The sequence below is a fragment of the Brachypodium distachyon genome, chromosome 2 (genome assembly GCF_000005505.3).
Source record: "Brachypodium distachyon strain Bd21 chromosome 2, Brachypodium_distachyon_v3.0, whole genome shotgun sequence".
NCBI classification, from domain to species: domain Eukaryota; kingdom Viridiplantae; phylum Streptophyta; class Magnoliopsida; order Poales; family Poaceae; genus Brachypodium; species Brachypodium distachyon.
The window spans coordinates 371,755-391,843 of NC_016132.3; the positions used below are offsets into that span (position 1 = coordinate 371,755).

At 43.0% G+C, this 20,089-nt stretch overlaps 2 protein-coding genes across 3 annotated transcripts; both read right to left on the reverse strand.

Annotated features, from left to right (window-relative positions):
- Window positions 1-8,843: 8,843 nt before the first annotated feature.
- Window positions 8,844-12,423, reverse strand: LOC100825820 (peroxisomal membrane protein PEX14). 2 transcript variants are annotated; one of them, XM_003569817.3, is made up of 10 exons: window positions 12,249-12,423; window positions 11,406-11,605; window positions 11,265-11,313; window positions 10,606-10,793; window positions 10,334-10,517; window positions 10,084-10,233; window positions 9,898-9,929; window positions 9,767-9,812; window positions 9,623-9,690; window positions 8,844-9,534 (listed from the first exon to the last, which is right to left on the reverse strand). In XM_003569817.3, exons 1-10 carry the CDS (start codon window positions 12,280-12,282, stop codon window positions 9,094-9,096), a joined length of 1,392 nt encoding a protein of 463 aa, XP_003569865.1. In that variant the 5' UTR covers window positions 12,283-12,423; the 3' UTR covers window positions 8,844-9,093. The 2 variants fall into 2 exon arrangements, with proteins under 2 accessions (XP_003569865.1, XP_010230334.1); XM_010232032.3 differs by having other exon boundaries at window positions 8,844-9,537.
- A 1,722-nt stretch (window positions 12,424-14,145) lies between these two features.
- On the reverse strand, window positions 14,146-17,749 carry LOC100837663 (serine/threonine-protein kinase HT1). The gene is made up of 3 exons (XM_003564359.4): window positions 16,813-17,749; window positions 14,950-15,405; window positions 14,146-14,733 (listed from the first exon to the last, which is right to left on the reverse strand). The coding sequence occupies exons 1-3, from the start codon at window positions 17,197-17,199 to the stop codon at window positions 14,464-14,466; spliced, it is 1,113 nt and encodes a 370-aa protein (XP_003564407.1). The 5' UTR covers window positions 17,200-17,749; the 3' UTR covers window positions 14,146-14,463.
- Window positions 17,750-20,089: the final 2,340 nt, after the last annotated feature.

The following is a 20,089-nucleotide window of genomic DNA, read 5'->3' on the forward strand; positions in this document are numbered from 1 at the left end:
CGGTTGTCGGCTTCAATGAACAAAGCAGCAGCAGGAGCTTCAATGAAAAAATAGATTGGAATCATGACTCTGCATATTTGACCTTTTTATTAGCAAAACACAGCAGATTGGTTAGTTTGATTGATGAAGAAAACACAGTTTAAGGGACGAGAGGAAGAGAGGAAAAGGAGAAAAGACTGTACAGTAGAAGAAACTCTATGCCTACATATATAAACATCATCATTTTTTGTAACAGCACGTTACACATGGACACGTGGGTACCATACATGATTATGAGTCAAGAAAATGGCAGAGCCTCGAGTTTCATTTCATTCAAAATATAGAAGTCTAGGAGAGGATCTAGTAGAAGCCCATTCGACTGTTCAAAAAAACAACGCAGGCCAAGCCCAAAGGAGATAACTTGACACTGATGCAACCTGAGTTAAGGAGAGGGCAAGGAATGATGCTAGTCCTACCATGCCTTCTTTTCATTCCTGAGTACTCCTGAATCAAGGTGAAGGCCAGAGGTTCGCTTGGACAGGTGCTCTAGCCCTTAGAGTGGTTATGCCAGGGTTTTGGGATGTGCATTCATGTCTTACTCTAAATCAATTCTTGCTGAAAATCTTAAGTTCTAAACAAGCACGAACTATGATCGATACACATTTTTTATTTATCTTTTACAGGTTTATCTGACTCCAAGCTCCACCATTGCTCCCGATGTCTCCTATTCTCACAGCTCTCGTTCTCCTTCCAACCTTTGCGTGTGATTGTCACCAGTTAATTGGATGCACTAAACTAGAGCTACCAACAGTTTATAGAAAAAAAGGAGGCTAGTGCTACAAACATGTTTAAATGATATTGGAAAACAGAGCTTGCTGTTTGTTCAGTTGAAGATGGGGTGGTATATATAGAGAGAGAGACCGAGGACAAAGAGAGCATGGTGGCGGGTGGAAACGATTGTTAGGTATTTAAGCCTTAGGAAGGGTGAAGGCTGGTTAACAGATTCTATAACAGGTACTGTCTTTATTGGCCTAATTTGCTACGTAATCTTCTTTTTCCTTGTGTCAGTGTTCACAACACTTTGTTGGAGACTTACGTAGTTGGTGGAGTTGTGTGCATTTTTTTTTCATTCCAGGCGATGAAAAACAATAAAGCTCGTTATCAAAAATGAATAAAAGGCAATGACACCAAAGCATTATTCACACAAGAAGGGGTTACTGGAGCAGCATTCCTTTTTTTTGGTTATATGAATACCATGAGTGGTGCGAGTTGGGTTGGAGACTGAAATTATAAAATGGACTATTTTTAGGGAGATGCATGTGAATGTTTGAGCCACATATATGCTTGTCCATCTTCATAGAAAAATCATTTTTATTCCTTGTAAAAAAATCAACACCCCGAAAATAGTTTCTTTGCAAAAAAAGGGGATGAAAAAGTTGTTTTAAAACCACTGAAAAACACGAGCTTCTTACACATGCTATAAAAATGATGTGTTTGATGAAAATGTGCAAGCACATACTTCTTTTGATGAAAATTTGCTATCTACATTTCTAGTTTTCCTTGACGTAAAATACTCTTCTCCTTTAAATTACCATGTTTCTTTGCCTTTCAATTTACGGTGGAGCCTACATTTTGGTCCAACTTCAAAACTAGGCTAGTTTGGCTCTCAGATATCAAGATTGTACATATTTCTGTCTCTCAGAACATTGCGATGCTGCATTAATTGGATTGCTTGGCGGTGTAACTGTGTCCACACGTGGAAGCCCGGGTACCAGGAGAGCCGTGAAATCTATAGAAAGAAAAAATATTAGTAGAAGAAGAAACAAGGAAAATTGAGCGAATATATATAACCAGTATTCTGAATTTCAGCTACACATAAATTATCCAAGCGGTCGAACATGTCGTATATGTCATAAAATTGCTCTGTATCTATGAGCACGGTGAAACTAAAACCCCATCCTGTATGGATCACGTCTCATAACCGAAGTAGTTTGGACATCTGACTCCCATTCCCAATATGCCAGAGCTATCAGGTCGCCTTGGCCATGCAGAAGAGGAGATTTCCGGTCTGTCCATGCTCCCGGTGCCTCCTGATCCCGTGTGTTCTTATGTCCCTTCAGTTCTTGTATCATGTGTTTAGGATCCAGAACTGAATTAATGCACATGAGTTGGTAACTTGTTATAGACGGGCTAGCAGAAAAAAAATCGTAAGAAAACAGCAGAAGCCCCAAGGTATAAATAAAACCTAAATCTGAAGAGTTAAACCTGAGGCAGACTCTTGTAGGCTCCACTCAAATTTAAATTGTAACAAAATGTAATTGTATATTTAGGAAAAATATTGAAATTCTAACTTCAAAAAAAAATTCAAAACTCCAGCCGGTAAAAAAAAACAGAGTAGGCCTTCCTGGGAGCCGAGGGACCCACTCAAAATATTAGTGATATAACTGCAACCGAATTCAATTCTATACTTAGGGACAATACTCAAACTATTTGAATTCATATGAAAAGTTTCCTAGACAACTCACCCCACGCAAAAAATTAAAACTCTAACTTAAAAAAAATTAAAACTCTAACTTGAAAAAAATAAAACTCTAACTTAAAAAAAATCAAAACTCCAGCCGAAAAAACCTGAAGGCCTTCCTGGGAGCCGAGGGCCCCACTCAAAATTTTAGTGAACTGCAACTGAATTCAATTCTATACTTAGGAAAGATACTCAAACTATTTGAATTTATATGAAAGCTTCTTCAGACAACTACCCCTACGCAAATATAAAATCTGGCTCCACGAGTTAATTAAACTTGGATTAATTGCACATCAACTCTTCAAAGCCAGATATGCTCATTTCCCAGGTGAGCTAGTAATTGATCAATAATCATTTTTCGTCTATACACATGGAGTACTGATACACATGGTGCTAATTGCTAGCCACGGTGCCGGCTGCGCTACCATTACTTGGCAACTCGCCATTGGCACATTTGGCAACAGCAAACTCTCCACCGTTCATCCACAGATTGACGGCAGAGTCTGGAGGTCTTGGAGCATCAGCAATGCCTGCTGCAGACTATGGTTCTCGCCTTGGAAGGGACCCAGCGACTTCTGGCAAGACCACGCCTGGGGGAACCCAGCGAAGCTGGAACAGGCTCTCCTCTGCAACCGGGTCAGGCACTTGTGTTCGAGCATCGGCGGTGTTGATGCCCCTGGAGGGCTAAGGAGGCGAGTCGTAGGTAGAAGATGCCTCGCATGCCACGGTTCGATTTGTAATTCTCTATCTGGGGCTGGACGCCATATACACATGCTAAAACCCCGTCCAAGTGCCGAGTGACGAGGCATGGTGTGACATGATGATGCCATGTCCGTTTCAGCAGGACGAGACACAACAAAGCGACATCTGATGCAGCGGGAGCTCCCGTAGCTCGACGCGGCAATAACTATAGATGTCTGTAGCCAATGGCTTTCACACCAAGCCCGATGTCTCATATTCCTATGGATTTCTTATCTCATCCTCTCTTTGATCCAAGTATGTGATTTTGTCACTAAACTAGTGCTACCAAAGCTTAATCAAGAAACGAAATGCTATGGCAACAAACGTGTTAAAATGAAATGGTACAATGGAGCTCGCTTTTTCTTATGCAAAGACCGAGTGCGATGAGTATATAAAGAGCAATGGCCATAAAGCATTATTCACACAAGTGCAGGTTGGTGGAGCATTAATCTTCCGTTCTAGTACAAACGAGGGCACTAATGGTGAGAGTAAACAATTTCTGTGGCAAGTAAATCTCTACCCGATCATCGATCCCTCTTATTCTCACCAATTTAATTTCTTTCATTTTGCCTAACACATTCTTTTTTTTACAGAGATAGGGATTCAAACTCGGTTTGTGAAGATAGGGAGTTGATAGAGACAAGGTGGGCCCACATGTAAGACAATATTTGTCTATCCCCTCTATGTTTTTTCCCTCCACTCTGAGTCTGGCAGTTTAGGAACATCAGCAACGGGCTTCTGACATGACATGCCTGTGGCTGTGGGGGAATTAACCGTACCTAGTGGCCTTGCTGCAACCGGGGGCCGGTGCAGGTGCTCGAGCATCGGCAGTGTTGGTGCCTCGGGAGAGGTAAGGAGGAGAGTTGTGGAAGATGCCTCAGATGCCAAGGTTCGACCTGTCACTCCCGATCTGGGGCTAGAAGCCATACACAAGCTAAAACCCCGTTCAAGTGCCAAGGAACGAGACATGGTGCGGTTTGATGATGCACCATCCATTTCAGCGGGACGAGGCACAACAAAGCCACGTCTGATGCAGCGGGAGCTCCCATAGCTCGATGCGGCAATAATTATAGATGTCTGTAGCCAATTGCTTTCACACCAAGCCCGATGTCTCATATTCGTATGGATTTCTTATCCCATCCTCTCTTTGATCCATGTATGTGATTGTCGCTAACCTGGTGCTACCAAAGCTTTATCAGAAAAACAAAATGCTACTGTGACAAACGTACGTGTTAAAATGACATGGGACATGCAATGGAGCTTGCTTTTGTATACGTGAAGACCGAGTGCGATGAGTATATAAAGAGCAACGGCCGCAAAGCATTATTCACGCAAATGCAGGTTGGTGGAGCATTTATCTTCGGTGGGAGTGAACAATTTATACAGAAAAAATTACACAGAGAGAGATTCAACTCTCGGTCTGTAGAAATAGGTAGTTGATAGATATGCCAAACAGCTAGCTATTCGATGTAATGTGACTCATACGGAGTGTTTAACTTATTTACATACAACAGCTTGAAATTTAAATTTGTTCAAGTTTTGCTAAATTTGTCTGAACTAAAATTTCAAAATATAGTTTCAGGGGTACCGGAATCTTTATGATTTCGAAATTTAACACCTTGCGCCAAGGTCAAGAAGTTTTGGTACGGTTCGAATTAAATTTTCACTGAAAACCTAAAATTTTAGACATTTGCTCTCAGTGACACAGTCACCGTCAGGGAGTGAGGTTCTTCCCGAAAAGGAGAAGCTCCATGGGCACGCTCTTCAGGACATGCAGATTTATGCATATGCGCAATTCATGCCGAAAATCTCGACTTTAAAATATAATATGGTTTGCCTAAGCTATAGGAACTGGTGCGCTAGCTGCATTTCTAGGCACCATTACACTCACGAAAATGCACCGACCAGATTCCAGAAGATATGGTACCAAGATTTGTGATTATGCTTCAGTCCCTGACGCAGCATCAGTGCAGCCAAAGCCCTGACCGGACCGGTCATATCTCTGAACCAAATGACAAAATGAGCAATATGATGACATCTCGCAAGTCCGGGCACAACTTTGTCGGCGTCACAAATACCCACGCTTTGACATTGCTCTCGATGCCTCCCAGTCCCACATTGCATGGCTTCAGTTCTTCCCACAAACTCTTCTTAGTGGATCTGTCCATGTGATTGCTACCTAGCTACTTGATGTATATAGTACGTATTGTGAAATGGAGAATGAAATGGAACTGTCTGTCTATGTTTTATAGCAGCATGCAGTGAAGTAACCCACCAGGTTCAGGTACGGATTTGAGGGAATTAATATACATGGGCACGTTCAGAGATGGGCAATAGACATGATAATGGATTCCCGTATGAATATGATCTACATTGATCTGGCTGAAGCTGACCACCTTTACTAGCCTCCGGTGTCTCATACTCCCACTGATTTCTTCTCTTTGGTCTATGCATGTTATTTTCATGTCCTAAAACTAGTGCTGCAGGCCGACACTTTGTCGAAATGCAACAGGCTGGTCCTATGCAAGTGTTGAAATGAAATGGGAGCGAATGGCCGGCGGTTCCTGATGTCTCTCATTCCCAACATCTGTTTGTTTCTTCTTTCGTTCTCCCTTCAATTTCTTCATGCTATCGACGTCTTATCTAGCTAATGTACTAAGTACTGGAGTTAGAGTACTATCAATTCTGTTGAAATGAAGCGAATATAGCGGGTGATTGGTTGTTGCTATGTGCTTCACTGAATACCCATGGAGTGGTATATATACAGGAAGAAAGCATTGTTCTGGCGAGCGAGGGTTGCTGCAGCACTCATTTATGTCCAGAAGTGAATACACATAAGTTGTAAACTTTAATAGATGGGCGGCATGGTGAATCTGGATCTCGCTGAGTTCTAGATGCGGTTATTGTTGGAGAATACAATGCAAGCTTCTAGAGTGTTCTCAATATAACAAGAAAGAAGACATTACTATGGAATACTCTAGAATATAAAATAAATAAAAGAGGGAACCTTCTAGTGTTTAGATATGCATGAAGAATTATGTAGAAGTTTTGGAATACTCTAGAATAGGAGTTTAAAATAAATAAATAGGAAACCTTCTAGTATCTAGATATTTATGTAGAAGTGTGTGAAAGGCTTTAGATATTTTGTATCAATGGCTAAGATTTTGACACATGTCAAAGATCCAATGGCCATGTAGTCCTATAAATAGAGACCCTTACCTCACACCTTGTGTAGTAGAGAATAAGAAAGTGAAGAAGGTGGAGAACGTGTGAGCAAGTGTAAGGTGTGTATATTCTCTCTTGTATTAATATTCCTAAAGCAATATAGTACTACTTTGTTCATATAAGTTTCCCGGTTAGGCCTTGTTATTTCTAAGTACTTAGTGCATATAAGTTGTGATTTAACGTGAGCGGATTCGCCCGGAATCACAACGGTCTTGTTTCAACGTGAGTGGCATAGCCGCCCGGATTCAAGACTTGCTTTAACGTGAGTGGCTCTGCCGCCCGGAAGCTTGCACTAAGTAAGTAGAAATAAAAAGGGACTAATCAACTACACCAAAGTAGTTGGTATAGGTGAATAGGCCCTCTCGTAGTGTGTTAGGTCCACCTCGAATTCTCTACAGTTATCTTTGATATCAACCAGCCATAGTCAAATATACTTCATAAAACTAGCTATTCCATACAAAATTCAGAGAAAACCATGTGCTCCACAGTTTGACCAGAAAGCGGTGCAGCCCTGGCATCGTCACAGCTGATCTGGGGCGCGAAATGGACAATGGTTTTCTTTCCCTCTAAACTCTAATGGAACATTTATTGCCAAGATCTGATTTTATTTTATCAGCTTCTTCAGTTAGTAATGCAGTTAGTTGATTCAAGAAACTCACAGAGAAGGCAATTCTTAAAATTTCGAACTGGAGCGGGAATTTCCATTTCCAAAATGCAGTTAGTCCCAAGGGTAATTAAAGCTAACTAGCAACAAACTTGCCGCAAACTGAAAATACAACAAATGAATTTAGCGCGCGCGCGCATATATATATATAGGGTTTAGGGTTTAGAGTTATATGCTATATATATATATATATATATATATATATATATATATATATATATATATATATATATATATATATATATATATATATATATATATATCGCACTAAGTTCTCGCAAACAAAATCACACTAAGTATATTCTTGTTACCAAATTAATTAACACTAGTACATGATACGAACACTACATGACATTTAAAACAGGGATAGAAAGAACGGTGTGGCAATATAAGAATTGTGGGTCATGTAGAGTTATAGACATCAGCAACAAAGAAGCAACAAAAAAACACTCATGCATGCTCTAATATATACCAGATAATGAGGGATTTTTATTTTGCATAACATTGCAGTATACAATTAAAGTGTTTTACACTGAGAACTCAATTGTTTTTGCTGCCGACAGTGTTCGACGAACTGAAAACATATTCTTCAATCAAATACTCCCTCCGACTCATATTACTTGTCTCAAATTTGCTCAAAGATGGATGTATCTATGTTTAAAAATCGTCTACATACATGTAATATTTCGACAAGTAATTCCGGCCGGAGGGAGCAGGGAAGAATTTAGAAGCATGGCATACTAAAGAAAATTATGATACTAAATTCTTATCGAGGAAGACGTCAGTGAGTGAGCAATGTCTACATAACAGACGGCAGTACGGCAGGTCCCTACTCCCTACTACTCCTACGGATTATCGTTTAAGTGGCTTTACCCGGAGCTTGGGAATCTGCACATGCTGCTGGCGGTGGCTCTCGCGAATGAGTACAGTCTTTCTCTATTCCTCTTACAACGATCGTCAATTCTTCCCCTGAATTGGCTCTCCAGGTCAAGGAGCTCCATTTCGTCCCCGACTTGCTAAAAGAGTTGGCTCTATCACTGCACCTGATGTCTCTCATTCCCAACATCCGTTTGTTTCTTCTCTCGTTCTTCCTTCCATTTGTTCATGCTATCAACGTCTTATCAGTAGCTATCATTTTGTTGAAATCAAATGAACATAGCGGGTCATTTTGTTGAATACCCACGAAGTGGTATATATGCAGAAAGAAAGCATTGTTCAGGAGAGCGAGGGTTGCTAGGGCATTCATTTATGTCCAGAAATGAATACACTTGAGTTGTAAAATTGTAATAGATGGGCCAGCAAAAAAAATATGCAAGGAAACAGCAGAAGCCTTAAGGTGTAAATAAAACCTAAATCTAAAGAGTTAGACCTGGGGCAAACCCTTGTAGGCCCCACTCAAATTTAAATTGCAACAAAATTGAATTGTATATTTAGAAGAAAAAACGTTGAAACTCTAGCAGAAAAACAAACAGAAATAGGCCTTCCTGGGAGCCCAGGGCCCCACTCAAAACACAAGTGAACTACAACCAAATTCAATTCTATACTTAGAAAATTCGGTCAGAAAATTCTATACTTGGAAAAGATACTCAAACTATTTGAGTTTTTTTACAGAAAAACTATTTGAATTTATATGAAAAACCTTCCTCAAACAACTCACCCCACACAAAAATAAAATCTGGGTCCACCATGAGTTAAACTTCGATCGCACGTCAATTGATCAAAGCGAGATATGCTCGCGTCCCAGGTGAGCTAGTAATAACTAACTAATAATACCTTCTTTTTTCCATACACATGTTGCCAATTACAACCAGAGTATACAGTTTCACAGACCTAATTAACAAGCATATATGTATGTGAACCTTACTGGACAGAGGTAAAAAATAGTACATAAGCAATGGAAACCATAGGGGTCACTTCTCAAACCCCAAGGCTACAAACCTCCAAAGGTCTCAGTCTGTCAAGTTCAAACAGATACAGCCCCTTCCCCACTTTCACCGTTGACCGTGCTGGCCACGGTGCTGGCTGCAGCACCATTACTTGGTGACTCGCCGTCGGCAACACCAGAAGCTCCACCATCCATCTGCACATTGGAGGCAGAGTCTGATGGTCTTGGAGCATCAGCAGTACCTGCTGCTGCTTGTGGTTCTTGCCTTGGAAGGGACCTTGGCTGCCGAATGGCGGCCGCAGCCTCTGGCATGACAACGCCTGGTGGCTGAGGGGGAACCCAGCGGCGCTGGAACGGACTCTCCTCTGGAACTGGTGCCGATACTGGTGCTGGAGCATCGACGGTGTTGTTACCCCCGGAGTGGTAAGGAGGAGAACCGTAGTAGCCCTCTCGAATGCCAGGATTCGACCTGTCACTCCCCATCTGGGGCTGGTAGCCATACCCAGGCCTCGGCACCCGCTGCTTTAAGGACAAGACATCAAATTTAAGCGCAATTCGAGCATTGATAAGCTGTTACAGCCATGTACAGAATGATACAATAGTCTACCTCAACATAAGATCTTGGAAATGATCCAGATGTAGGTTCTGGACTTAATGGCATGAATTGTTGCCTACCTGTTCAAACATAACCCAGGGGTGAACAAGTATAAGACACAAGATAAAAAGATGATAGCTCATAACAGTTTCTTACCGGAGTCAAAATCACCATTTGGCGACGTGGTGTACATATTGGTTTGCTGCAAACAGAAACATCGGGTAAAACAAAAAAGCACAATGTGACCTCAGTACTGGAGGGGCAAGATTAGGAAGTACACGTCATACCTGGGAAGCTCTCCATGAATTATTAGTTGGCCCTATTCGTACAAAATAATGAAATGTGGTGAGACTCGCTACAATCTAGTACTTTATATGCAGAGGGTTCACATAAGCAAAGGTTTGGTTGAAAAGAATTAAATCAAAAATTGCAAAATGATGTGCCAATACAAAGCATAAGATTTGATTGCTAACCATTCCATGGTGCAGGTTGAACATGCTCTTCCAATAGATTGTATTGTGAAAACCGATTGTCCCTTGTCTGAAGTAAGGTCTCGCTCAAGGATTTCAACACCTCTGCCTGAGAATCCAATGCTTGCGTCAACTTGATAAGTACCTTCTTATCTATTAACAAGGGGAAACCATTAATGATAATCAAATTTGAATGAGAATGGATATTGCACTACAAGAATATGCTAAATTATGAAAAAGAATTTTTCTGAACCTTCGTCCTTTGAAGCAAGCAATTCTTGATTTGTTTTAGCAATAGCAGAAAAGGCTGATGAGGAAGCTTCCATAGCTTCTTTAATTTCATCATAAAGCTTGGACTTAAGTTCACTGTCTGCATTTTCATCTCTTTCAGAAACCACTCTTCGGGTCCAAGATTTTAGTTTAGGAAGGAACACTTTCTGAGCAAAATATAAACGCAAACAAAGTTAATCCGTCAAGTTCTCTACTAAAATTATGAAAAATTGCGACAACAAAAAGACAATATACCTTGATGATGATGACAGAACTAGCTCCAAATCCAAGAAAAATACCAGCACCTAGCAATGTATTGAACCAGCTAAATTGCATCTGTGTGTGTGGGGCCATATGACCAGTGGTAAGAGAGCCAGTTGCTGCTTGTGGCGATTGAACTGAAGTGTAAGGTTGCACCCCAGCAGATTGATTTGGGTTGCTTGCTGGGAGCAAAGAAAACAATGCATTCTTTCAGTGTTCAAGTTAACAAACACAATAAGTTTCGCTGTATGCTAAGGTTTCAGTACAATCTTTGAAGCATAGGTATTCACTATCCACTGAAAATATTTTGATAGATTCATTGGAATAAGCTAGCAAGATCTATATGGGCATTAGACCTGTTCCAAACAGAAATGTGTTTCTAGACTTATATGAATATCCTTCAAAGAAAACACCATTTAGATGGTTTACCTAAAGCTTTTTTGCTTGCCTTGTATTATAAAAAAAAAGCAAGTTCAATCAAAGTAACACAAATATTAGGTGTTGTGTCCAAGGCAACCAACAACAATAGTACACTGATATTAGACTGAACATGATAAAAAGATTCATTCATTCAGTAAAACAACAATGATACCTCGATCTGCAATCCATTAATTCACTAGACGGATTATTCATCTTATGAAGATATAGCCTACCTTGTTGCGAACCAACAGCTGCAGCATCTGTACTGTTTGGTTGTGGATCCTACAAGGAATTAAGGTACTTCAGGAACACTTCATTCAATTATCATTTGGGTTAAACATGCGTGTAGAGGTTACTGGGAAGACAGAACTTACAGGAACCCGACGGAAGGCCTCGTCGATTTCTTCCTTTGTGAGGCCTTTCTTTTCGAGGAAAGAGTACCTGTAAGATACTGGAGAACCCTTCACCTTTGGATGTGCAAGAAACTTGACAGCATTCTGTACGTAATCCTCCCGTATTATCTGTGGAGCTTGAACTAAAAGATCATCCGAGGATCCACTCCCGCCAGAGCCATCTGCTGAGTTAGGACAATGAGAATAGATGCAGTTTTATTTTGACAACAGTGGAAGTGTAGTCAAATGCATCATGAATAGGGGGACAATCCAAACTTTTGGAAATCGGAACTGCTGAATTCTCCAGGTACTGGTTCTCGTTCTACTTTCCCAAAATTGCTCACAGACTTCGAAAGAGAACTAAGTTGAGATCGAACACCTACACCTCTAGAAGAATATAGTGGGGGAAAGCACGTTAATTACAAGTTCTTATGATGCTTTAAACCTCTGAATTTTCAGTCCTTCCAAGTTCCTGGCTTGCCCCAATCGCCCCCTTGCAAAAGGTGGAGCATCGGTCCATAGCTTTGTCTCACACTATGCCTCAAATTTCTTCATGGGAGTCAGACTCATGAAGCAACAAGCACCACGGAACTCTGAACCCTTGTTCTAAGCGCATCAATCTGACGAAAAATTGAGGCTCCATGCAGAGGGCAACTGCAGCATCTATTCTCGCGATTCTACGGACACAAACCCTCGCCTCCAGTTCCCCCACGATATCCCCATGAAACCCCAGCTAATCAGCGAAGCGCCGGAAGGGGTTTGTTTCCCCAGCTCAAGAAAGCGTCGATTTTGGCCCCAAGAAATTCCACGGAAAGAGAGCCTGACCTTGCGGCGAGGAGCTGGGCGACTGCGCGGCCATCGGGGGAGTTCACGGCCGCATCAATCAACCGGGAAATCTCGAGAAGCGTAGGCGGCGGCGAGGAAGACGACGGCGAGTGAGTAAGCTGAACAACTACGACAAACAATTGCGCGTCACGTATATTCACAGGTGTTTTATCTTGAGGTTTCTATTTTCCTCTTCTCTTTTATAAGATCCAAAAGATTCTGACATAATACATCTTTATTTCCTATGTTTATTATAACAAAGAAAAATTGGCTGACAGCTAAATTTTGTAGCTTACTGGGAACTCAAAACTATATAAAAAAATGACTTTTATTTTGAAAAATGATTTGGCTTTAACGATTCATGCAAGAAAGAACAATAAACCATCGAAACGTACGTGGACAAACATTCTCAATAAGCTAAACGCTTCATCATGGTCCTCGTTAACCACCCACTTCAGACAATGGTATCTAAAATCGTCAAAGACCCAGATACCCTTTTATCACCACCGTCAGGAACAAGAAAACAAAAGTAGAAAGGTATTAGAAATTAGATGCCTGAGACGTTGATCGAATACTTTCCTCCGCCTCTGAATGCCAGATAGGCCGTCATAGAAAGATTTTACTGGGCTTACCTCGGTTTTATTGAAAACGAGGATGATTAGAGTTTCTTTGGAGGGATAATCTACAAATTTTGGTTGAAACGAACACGATTAGAATTCCCTTGGAGGGATTTTTCTTTTTTTTTAGCGAAACCTTGGAGGGATAATCTATAACTTTTTTTTTGAGAGAGGGATAATCTATAACTTTGGGACGTTGATTTTGCCGGAAAAGAAGCCCATTGTAGGACGTCCGGAGGGAGTCGCCTGCAAGCCCACAACAGAGGCCCACTCCGACAATCCGTAAGCACCAAGCCCGTGTAATAAAATCTATCTTTGTCTCAAAAAAAAAGTACAGTAATAAAATCTATCTTTAAAAAAAGTTTCATCTTTTATCGCTGCTCTCCGTTCCCGACTCTTGGACTAGTCTCCGTCTCCGTCTCCGGCAACGACTCCCCAGCGCCACCACGGCGGAGCAACCATATACACTCCCAAACCCCTCCGGCTCAACTCAAACCTCGATCTAGGTCGACGATGACATCGATCCTCACTGCAGCCATGGCGGCAGCCACAGCCGCGATGCACTGCCACCTGGAGCGCGTAGCAGCCGCGGCGGCGTCCTCCCTGGCCGCCAGCCACCGCGCGACGGGCCTCTCCGCCTCCGCCGCCGTGAGCCTCGCCTGCGCCGCCCTCACTCTCGCCGCCGCCGCCGCCGCTTCCGTGATCGCCGACAAGTACGCCGGCGGCATCCGGCGGCGCCGCCCCGCCGTACTCCGACAGCCGCAATTGCAGCGGCAACGGCCAGCGCCGACGATCAGCTCGTCGTCCTCCTCCTGCTCCTGCTCGCCGCTGCCGCCGTCTTCTGATGCTTCGTCCAAGCACGAGGAGGATACCTCGTCTTGCTCTGATGCTTGGAGCTTGCACCAGGAGACCTCATCGTCCTCGCCGTCCTTCTACACTTGCAGATCAAGCCGGTCGATCTCGCCGGAGTGCGAGGAGACTTCATCGTCCTTCTATACTTGCAGCTCAAGCCGGCCGATCTGGCCGGAGCGCAAGGAGACGTTGTCATCATCGTCGTCGGAGCACATTGAGACCAAAGGCGGCTGCCTGAGAAGGATCTCATGGGCAACTCCAGGATATATGATTTACCAGCCTTATACTAGTAGCTAGTAAATAAACATATGTTCCAACCAATTCAAATCTCTCCCTCCAGAGCATTTGCATCTGCTGTGCTTCAGAACAGATGAAACAAGTAGTTGCAGTTCATGACAAGAATAGAAACCAAGAAGCGAGAATTCAGATTTCCGGAATAGCTCAATTATAATTATATAATTACAATTACAGAGGCTAGTTCATGGTTCCATTACTCGGAAAGTAAACGACAGCGACGTTTATAGATAATCTGCTGGGAACTATCTGGTTTCGTCATATCTAGAGGCCCATGGCATCCACGACGGTAATCATCATCATCACGAACAGCGGAAAAGAAAACGAAATGATAGCAGGCCTAGATGCCACATTAATAGAGGGCCGGCGCATACGAGGGAAAAAGAAACTCTGGGAGAAAAGGTGCATATTATACATTGCGAAGATGATCTATCGGGGGGACGTTGCCGGCATCACGCTTTGAGAGATGCAGATCGTCGGAGGGCTCTGCAGCGAGGGAAGCACCCGAGAAGGCTCTGCTGGTGCTGGTTCTGATGCTGCAACGGTGGCGGAATGTACGACAGGAAGAATGATGGGTCCTCGTCGAGAGCTTCTTTGTAGCTCTCGAGGATCGCAACAATGTCGTCAAACTGAGGCCTACGCTCTGGGTTGGTCGCCCAGCATTGGGATATCAGATGGCTCATGGCCAAAGGGCATGAAGCAGGCAATGGTGGCCTTGCATTCTGCGAAAAGATAAGTTGGTCACAAAAGGCTGACGAATGATCAACTGAAGCATGTAGAACAAGATAAGCATAATGAACTAATTCTTCCCAAACTTGTGATGTATGTGTATTCTACCCTCGTATACCACAATACCAAATTATTCTCTACAGTCTGGGACTAGAAACCAACATCCGACACATATGCACATGGCGAAAGGGGTGTGTCAAGAGCCATACCTTCAGAGCGACAGCAATAGCAGCCTGCTCAGGTGTCATCTCGCTGAATGGAACCAAAGAAGTCAAAATCTCCCACAAGACAATTCCGAAGCTGTACACATCAACTTTTCTAGTATGATTCTTCTCTTTGATCATTTCTGGGGCCATCCACCTATAGGTTCCAGTAAACCCCTTGCCGCTTCCACACTGCGACTCCAAACATGATATCCCGAAATCTGCCACTTTGACTGACATATCTTCCCCGAGAAGTATATTCTCTGACTTCAGGTCTCTATGAAGTATCCCCTGTGAATGTAGGTAGCTCATTCCACGAGCAATATCTAAAGCTAATTTCAGCACTAATTCAATGGGAACTGAATAAGGCTCTTGCTGATGTAGATATTTCCTGAGGGAACCCCCTGCCATGTACTCGGTGATGATGCAGAATACTGGGGGTTTCTTACATGCTGCAACGAACTGCAAGAGTAAAAATATTATTCATACTCCATACCGAGTAAAGACTTGATAAATGAGTTAGCATGACTAACTAGATATAAGCATTTCTTTTATTTTAAATACAACATGGAACATAACATTTCTTTAGGACATTTTGATCTGATAGATGAGGTCATAACTCTCTTGAATTCTTGCATACCAGAAACTGTTGCCGATCACACACATCAGATCATTGGACCTGATGCTTACAATTTACTTCTGCAATGTTTATCATTGAGTACTGTAACATACTTAACCTGGGCAGGAAGGTACAACTGTTATGATGTAAGATATTTTTTCATGATAGATTAAGTTTCTTACAATAGCCTTGCCAGCAATCGCGAAACATGGGTATGCCACTTGCATGATGCGTATGATTTTTCTAGCTTGCTCATCAATATGATTCAGCAAAGTAACCTTTTTTCCATGTGACTTGTGGGGTCGAGCGAGACAGGTAGGCACTTAGTAAAGTGAAAAGATTGATTACTATGTGCACATGAACTATCACTCTCTGGGTCGATTCCCCTTATTAAATTCTATTAAGATAAGATGCACTTTTATGTGCATATCAAAGTAGTTAAGGGTGGATGTCATGCATGGTCCACCACCCACTTTAATTAGGATACTAGGTATCTAACGAGATCGGCTAATCACCTACGGAACTATAGATGGCATGAGCGCATCAAGCCTTCTGGAACACATGTCCCAAATATTCAGAATTACCACCGTCAAAGAAACATAAGGATTCTGTTTTTTCTCTACTTTGTAAAACCGCCTTTAGCCGCAACTAAAAATATTTGCAAGGTGTCTACATGCACTTCATCCCTCCATACTGTAGAGACAGGAAGCTCCACTAACACCAGTCGGCAAAAGCACAAAGCGCTATTACCAACTAAAAGCTGTAGACGGAAAGTATGAGCGTAAAAATGGAGAAAACAGAACGGTGGAGCAAGCGATCATGTATAAACATCAGTTCCATCAGATTCATGGATGTCTGAGATTTCACTATCAGGAAACGCCAATTACTCCATACTATTCACAGGAGGTGTTGTTTTCCCTCTTCGTCAGGTCATAGCCTAAAGAAAGCATATGAATCATCTCATGCCCAGACCTTATCTTCTCTTTGTTTCCCCCTATTGTTTCCCTCGATCCAATGAGAGTATAAAGTGTGCACCTTTAATGTGAAGATCGGTTAGGCTAACAAATCCTACAGCCTACCGCACACATGGCATGGGCACACCAACAACAAAGGATTTTATACAAGCAGGGAGATGTGCAACAACTAAATTATTCAGATCAAACAATGATGCGTCGAATCCGTGACAAGAACAATTTGACAGGTAAAAAAGTGAAAGTAAAAAGAAAGGGGGGACTGGAGGAGGTTTGTACCGAGATGATGTTTTGGTGGCGGAGGCGGAGGAGGAGGGCGACCTCGGAGGCGAACTGGCGCTCGAGCTCGGCGGCGAGCGCGGCGTCCTCCTCGGGCTGGCTGACCATCTTGATGGCGACCTCGCGGCCGGCGTAGCGGCCGGAGTAGACGCGGCTGTGCCTGCCGGAGGCGAACTTGGCCCGGATCTCCAGCTTGGACAGGTCGGCGCTCCAGAGCTCCTCGCCGCCGCCCCGGATCTTGGCACCCGGCGGCGCCACCAGGTACTTTGACCACGACACCGCCTTCTTGTAGTCCCCCAGCGACAGCCGCCGCTCCAGCCGCCTCCCCGCCGCCCCGCCATTCCCGCCGCCGCCTCCGCCCTGCTTGAAGCACTGCAGCCTCTTCATCACCCCCAACAAGTTCTGGATCTCCCAACTCACTGCGATACGGCACTCCTTCTCCTCCGTCCGGGCCTTATGATGATCCAGAAACCAAATCAAATCCAAGACTTCACAGGCGAGAAATAAGGCAGAAAGATTTCAAAGCGGTCGGGTTTCTGCTGGCTTTCTTTTCCTTCCTTTCCTTTCCTTCCTTCCTGGTGGTCGGTCCCTACATTTCAGCATCTGCCCCGGCGGGCTGCGGGACATTCATTCCCATCCGAAAGTGGATCAAGAAACGCTGGTATGGTATGCGTCTGAAGAAAAGGGGTGGGCTCGAGAGGGGAGCAGGAAGAAGAAGAAGAAGCTCGCTGCGAAGCGGTGGTGGATGCTGATGATGGAGGCAGAGGAGAGCGGTGGTGTTGGGTTCGGTGGGCTTTGGGGAGAGAGATCAGGAGCAGCAGAGTTGGAAGCGATCCGAGTTTTGTTGAGAGAGTGAACTTTGGCTGGCCGCCGTCGTCGGCTGGCCGTAGAGTAGAGAAGAAGACTTCACCTTCAGGCTTCAGTTATCGGTTTCAGTTTACTCCTTTTAGTAACCCCCTGTCTGTGGACTGACAGAAACAAAATGGACAGGGGAAGGGCAAACGTAAAGCAAATGTAACGTTTTGACAGGCTCCACGTCGTCACGTATTTACTCTGAAAAAATCTTTCTTTCTTTCTTGTTTTATTTTGAGGGAATTTACTCTGAATTTCTAGATCTGGAATCGAGAGCGTGATTTGAAAACTGACGATCCCGCGCGGGCGGCCTTTTCTCTCGCCGGTTGGATCCCCACACATGACGACGGACCAATTGTGCGGTAGCGAGCGAGCACCACGTTAAAGCGTTTCCGATTTGAATCGGTGACGGCAATCCGTCTCTCCACATGTTGATCTAACATAGGCCATTTACTCTAAAATTGTCGATCTGGAAATTTAGAGCACGGTTCGAAAACCGGCGTTCCCGCGTCATGCCAGGATAGGAGGGGTACGAAGACATGACGACGGATCTGTTGTGCGGTAGCGAGCACCACGTTGCAAGCGTTTCCGATTTCAATTTGTGGCAGATAGCAATCCTTCTTTACAAGTGTTTTGATCTAACGTAACGTAGGTCATTAATGCTCTAAACCCCCTACAAGTGATTTAATCCGAGGAAAACAACGGTTGTACATAAAAAAAATCATATAATTTGATATGTCTGCTACGTAAATAAAAATTACCACTATGCTATAATCGTTCAGAAACGTTAGAAATGCAATAAGAGAAGCCAATCGATTCATTCTTCCTCTTCCTAGCAATCCCATGAAGGGAGTGAGGCCATAACTGTGTCCCACTAAAATTTGCACTCTTGCATATTCCAACTAAACGTCTAAACATATCTTTACTCGTGGCAGAGTCACGATTCTATTAAGGCCCGGGCTATTGCTTCAAATCAATTGAAATTGCCAAAAAAAATAAAATCCAAACCAATCTCCAAATCACCAAAACTGCGAAAGGAAAAGAAATCCACTCGCTAATTAAGCCGCGACCCGGGCTGCTCGGGGCATAATACCTTTGATCAGGAGGTACTGTAATACTGGTCCAGTTGGATTATTCGATCAATTGGGTATCTATCTGGTACAACAGCTCGATCGTTGGGCACCTTGTAGCTGCAGTACAAACCGTACGTACTTAACGTACAGGGAATCAAGATCCTGCAGCTGGCTTAATTAAGTTTGTTCAGACAGAGCCACGAGGATACTCATTGTTTTTATGCTGCAACTTGCAGTGGCCCTGTGTCCTAATTCGATTAGGAGATGAGATGAGATGAGATGCCCCTGTTGATTGCTTTCTTGTTCCTGCATTAGCTACTACTGCTCCAGCTGCAAGTACTTTCGTTAATTAATAAACACGTTAATAATGGGGATGGATCAATCAGGGAGAACAAGGTGCGTGTCTGCGTCTGCACACGATGGGTCCAGATTGCAGTGCATGCGGGGGTGGGGATATAGTATATCTTTTGTGTTTTAGTTGTTGTTTTTGCCGGGGAAGGACAGGGCATCCGTACGAGCATCCCTGCTGCTAAACAGAAAAGCTAGAGATAAGAAAAAACTATGAGGTGCCCTTTTTTTAACCCTAGCAATACGGAAGCTTTTTTTTGGTTTTTTCGAACAGGATCGATTTATTAATAATCATCGACGGGAGTACAAAGAGCTCTAAAATCATCAATTTGATTTGCATAAATGGAGTACATAAGAAAAAGAAATGTGATAATTTATGCTCACCTAATTTCCTCATAAACTTAATTATGACATCTGAATTACATTTGTTGTCTTGTCATTATACATATATTACCGAACTGTTATTATTTATGTGATAATTATGTAAAATGATCATGTAGCTGTTTCCCAAGATGATACTGATATTTTTAAACTTATCATTGCATTAATACTGGACGATCGATACACATTGGCTCATAATTTATTTATTCTGTACTTATAATATGTCTAAGCTAGAGAGAGTGGGCATATTGTCATACAAGCCTGCTTATCACATATATATGGTGCTCATCAGGTCTCTTCTCTGATCTGCATACCCCAACTATTTCCATGACACACATGGGCTAGCTAGTACATCATTTTCTCTTGGTATAATAACAAATATCAGTTGCTAGTTCGGTATAGAATGAGATCTTTTTATTCCCAGCCGGGCGGGCCGGCGACAGATATCGCAATCGCATCTCCACACATGTACATCCCCATCATCATGTGGCATGTGCCCCCAACCAATCACATGCGATGTGCAATCATGCATGCAGCACATTTTGACACTATTTGCTTTTCTTCCAATAAAGAACGATATCTTGCTATATATCTCTTTATAATCTTTAAGAAAATGTGTAACA

Excerpts from the sequence above, each read along its gene's own strand:
- LOC100825820 (XM_010232032.3), bottom strand. The coding sequence starts at position 12,282 with ATGGCCGCGCAGTCGCCCAGCTCCTCGCCGCAAG. Across the intron at positions 10,518-10,605 it reads GTTCTGTCATCATCATCAAG|AAAGTGTTCCTTCCTAAACT; the intron begins GTATATTGTCTT and ends TATTTTGCTCAG. Across the intron at positions 9,930-10,083 it reads TCAACCTGCACCATGGAATG|GGCCAACTAATAATTCATGG; the intron begins GTTAGCAATCAA and ends TTGTACGAATAG.
- LOC100837663 (XM_003564359.4), bottom strand. The coding sequence starts at position 17,199 with ATGAAGAGGCTGCAGTGCTTCAAGCAGGGCGGAGGCGGCGGCGGGAAT. Across the intron at positions 15,406-16,812 it reads GCCACCAAAACATCATCTCG|TTCGTTGCAGCATGTAAGAA; the intron begins GTACAAACCTCC and ends TTACTCTTGCAG. Across the intron at positions 14,734-14,949 it reads CTATTGCTGTCGCTCTGAAG|AATGCAAGGCCACCATTGCC; the intron begins GTATGGCTCTTG and ends ATCTTTTCGCAG.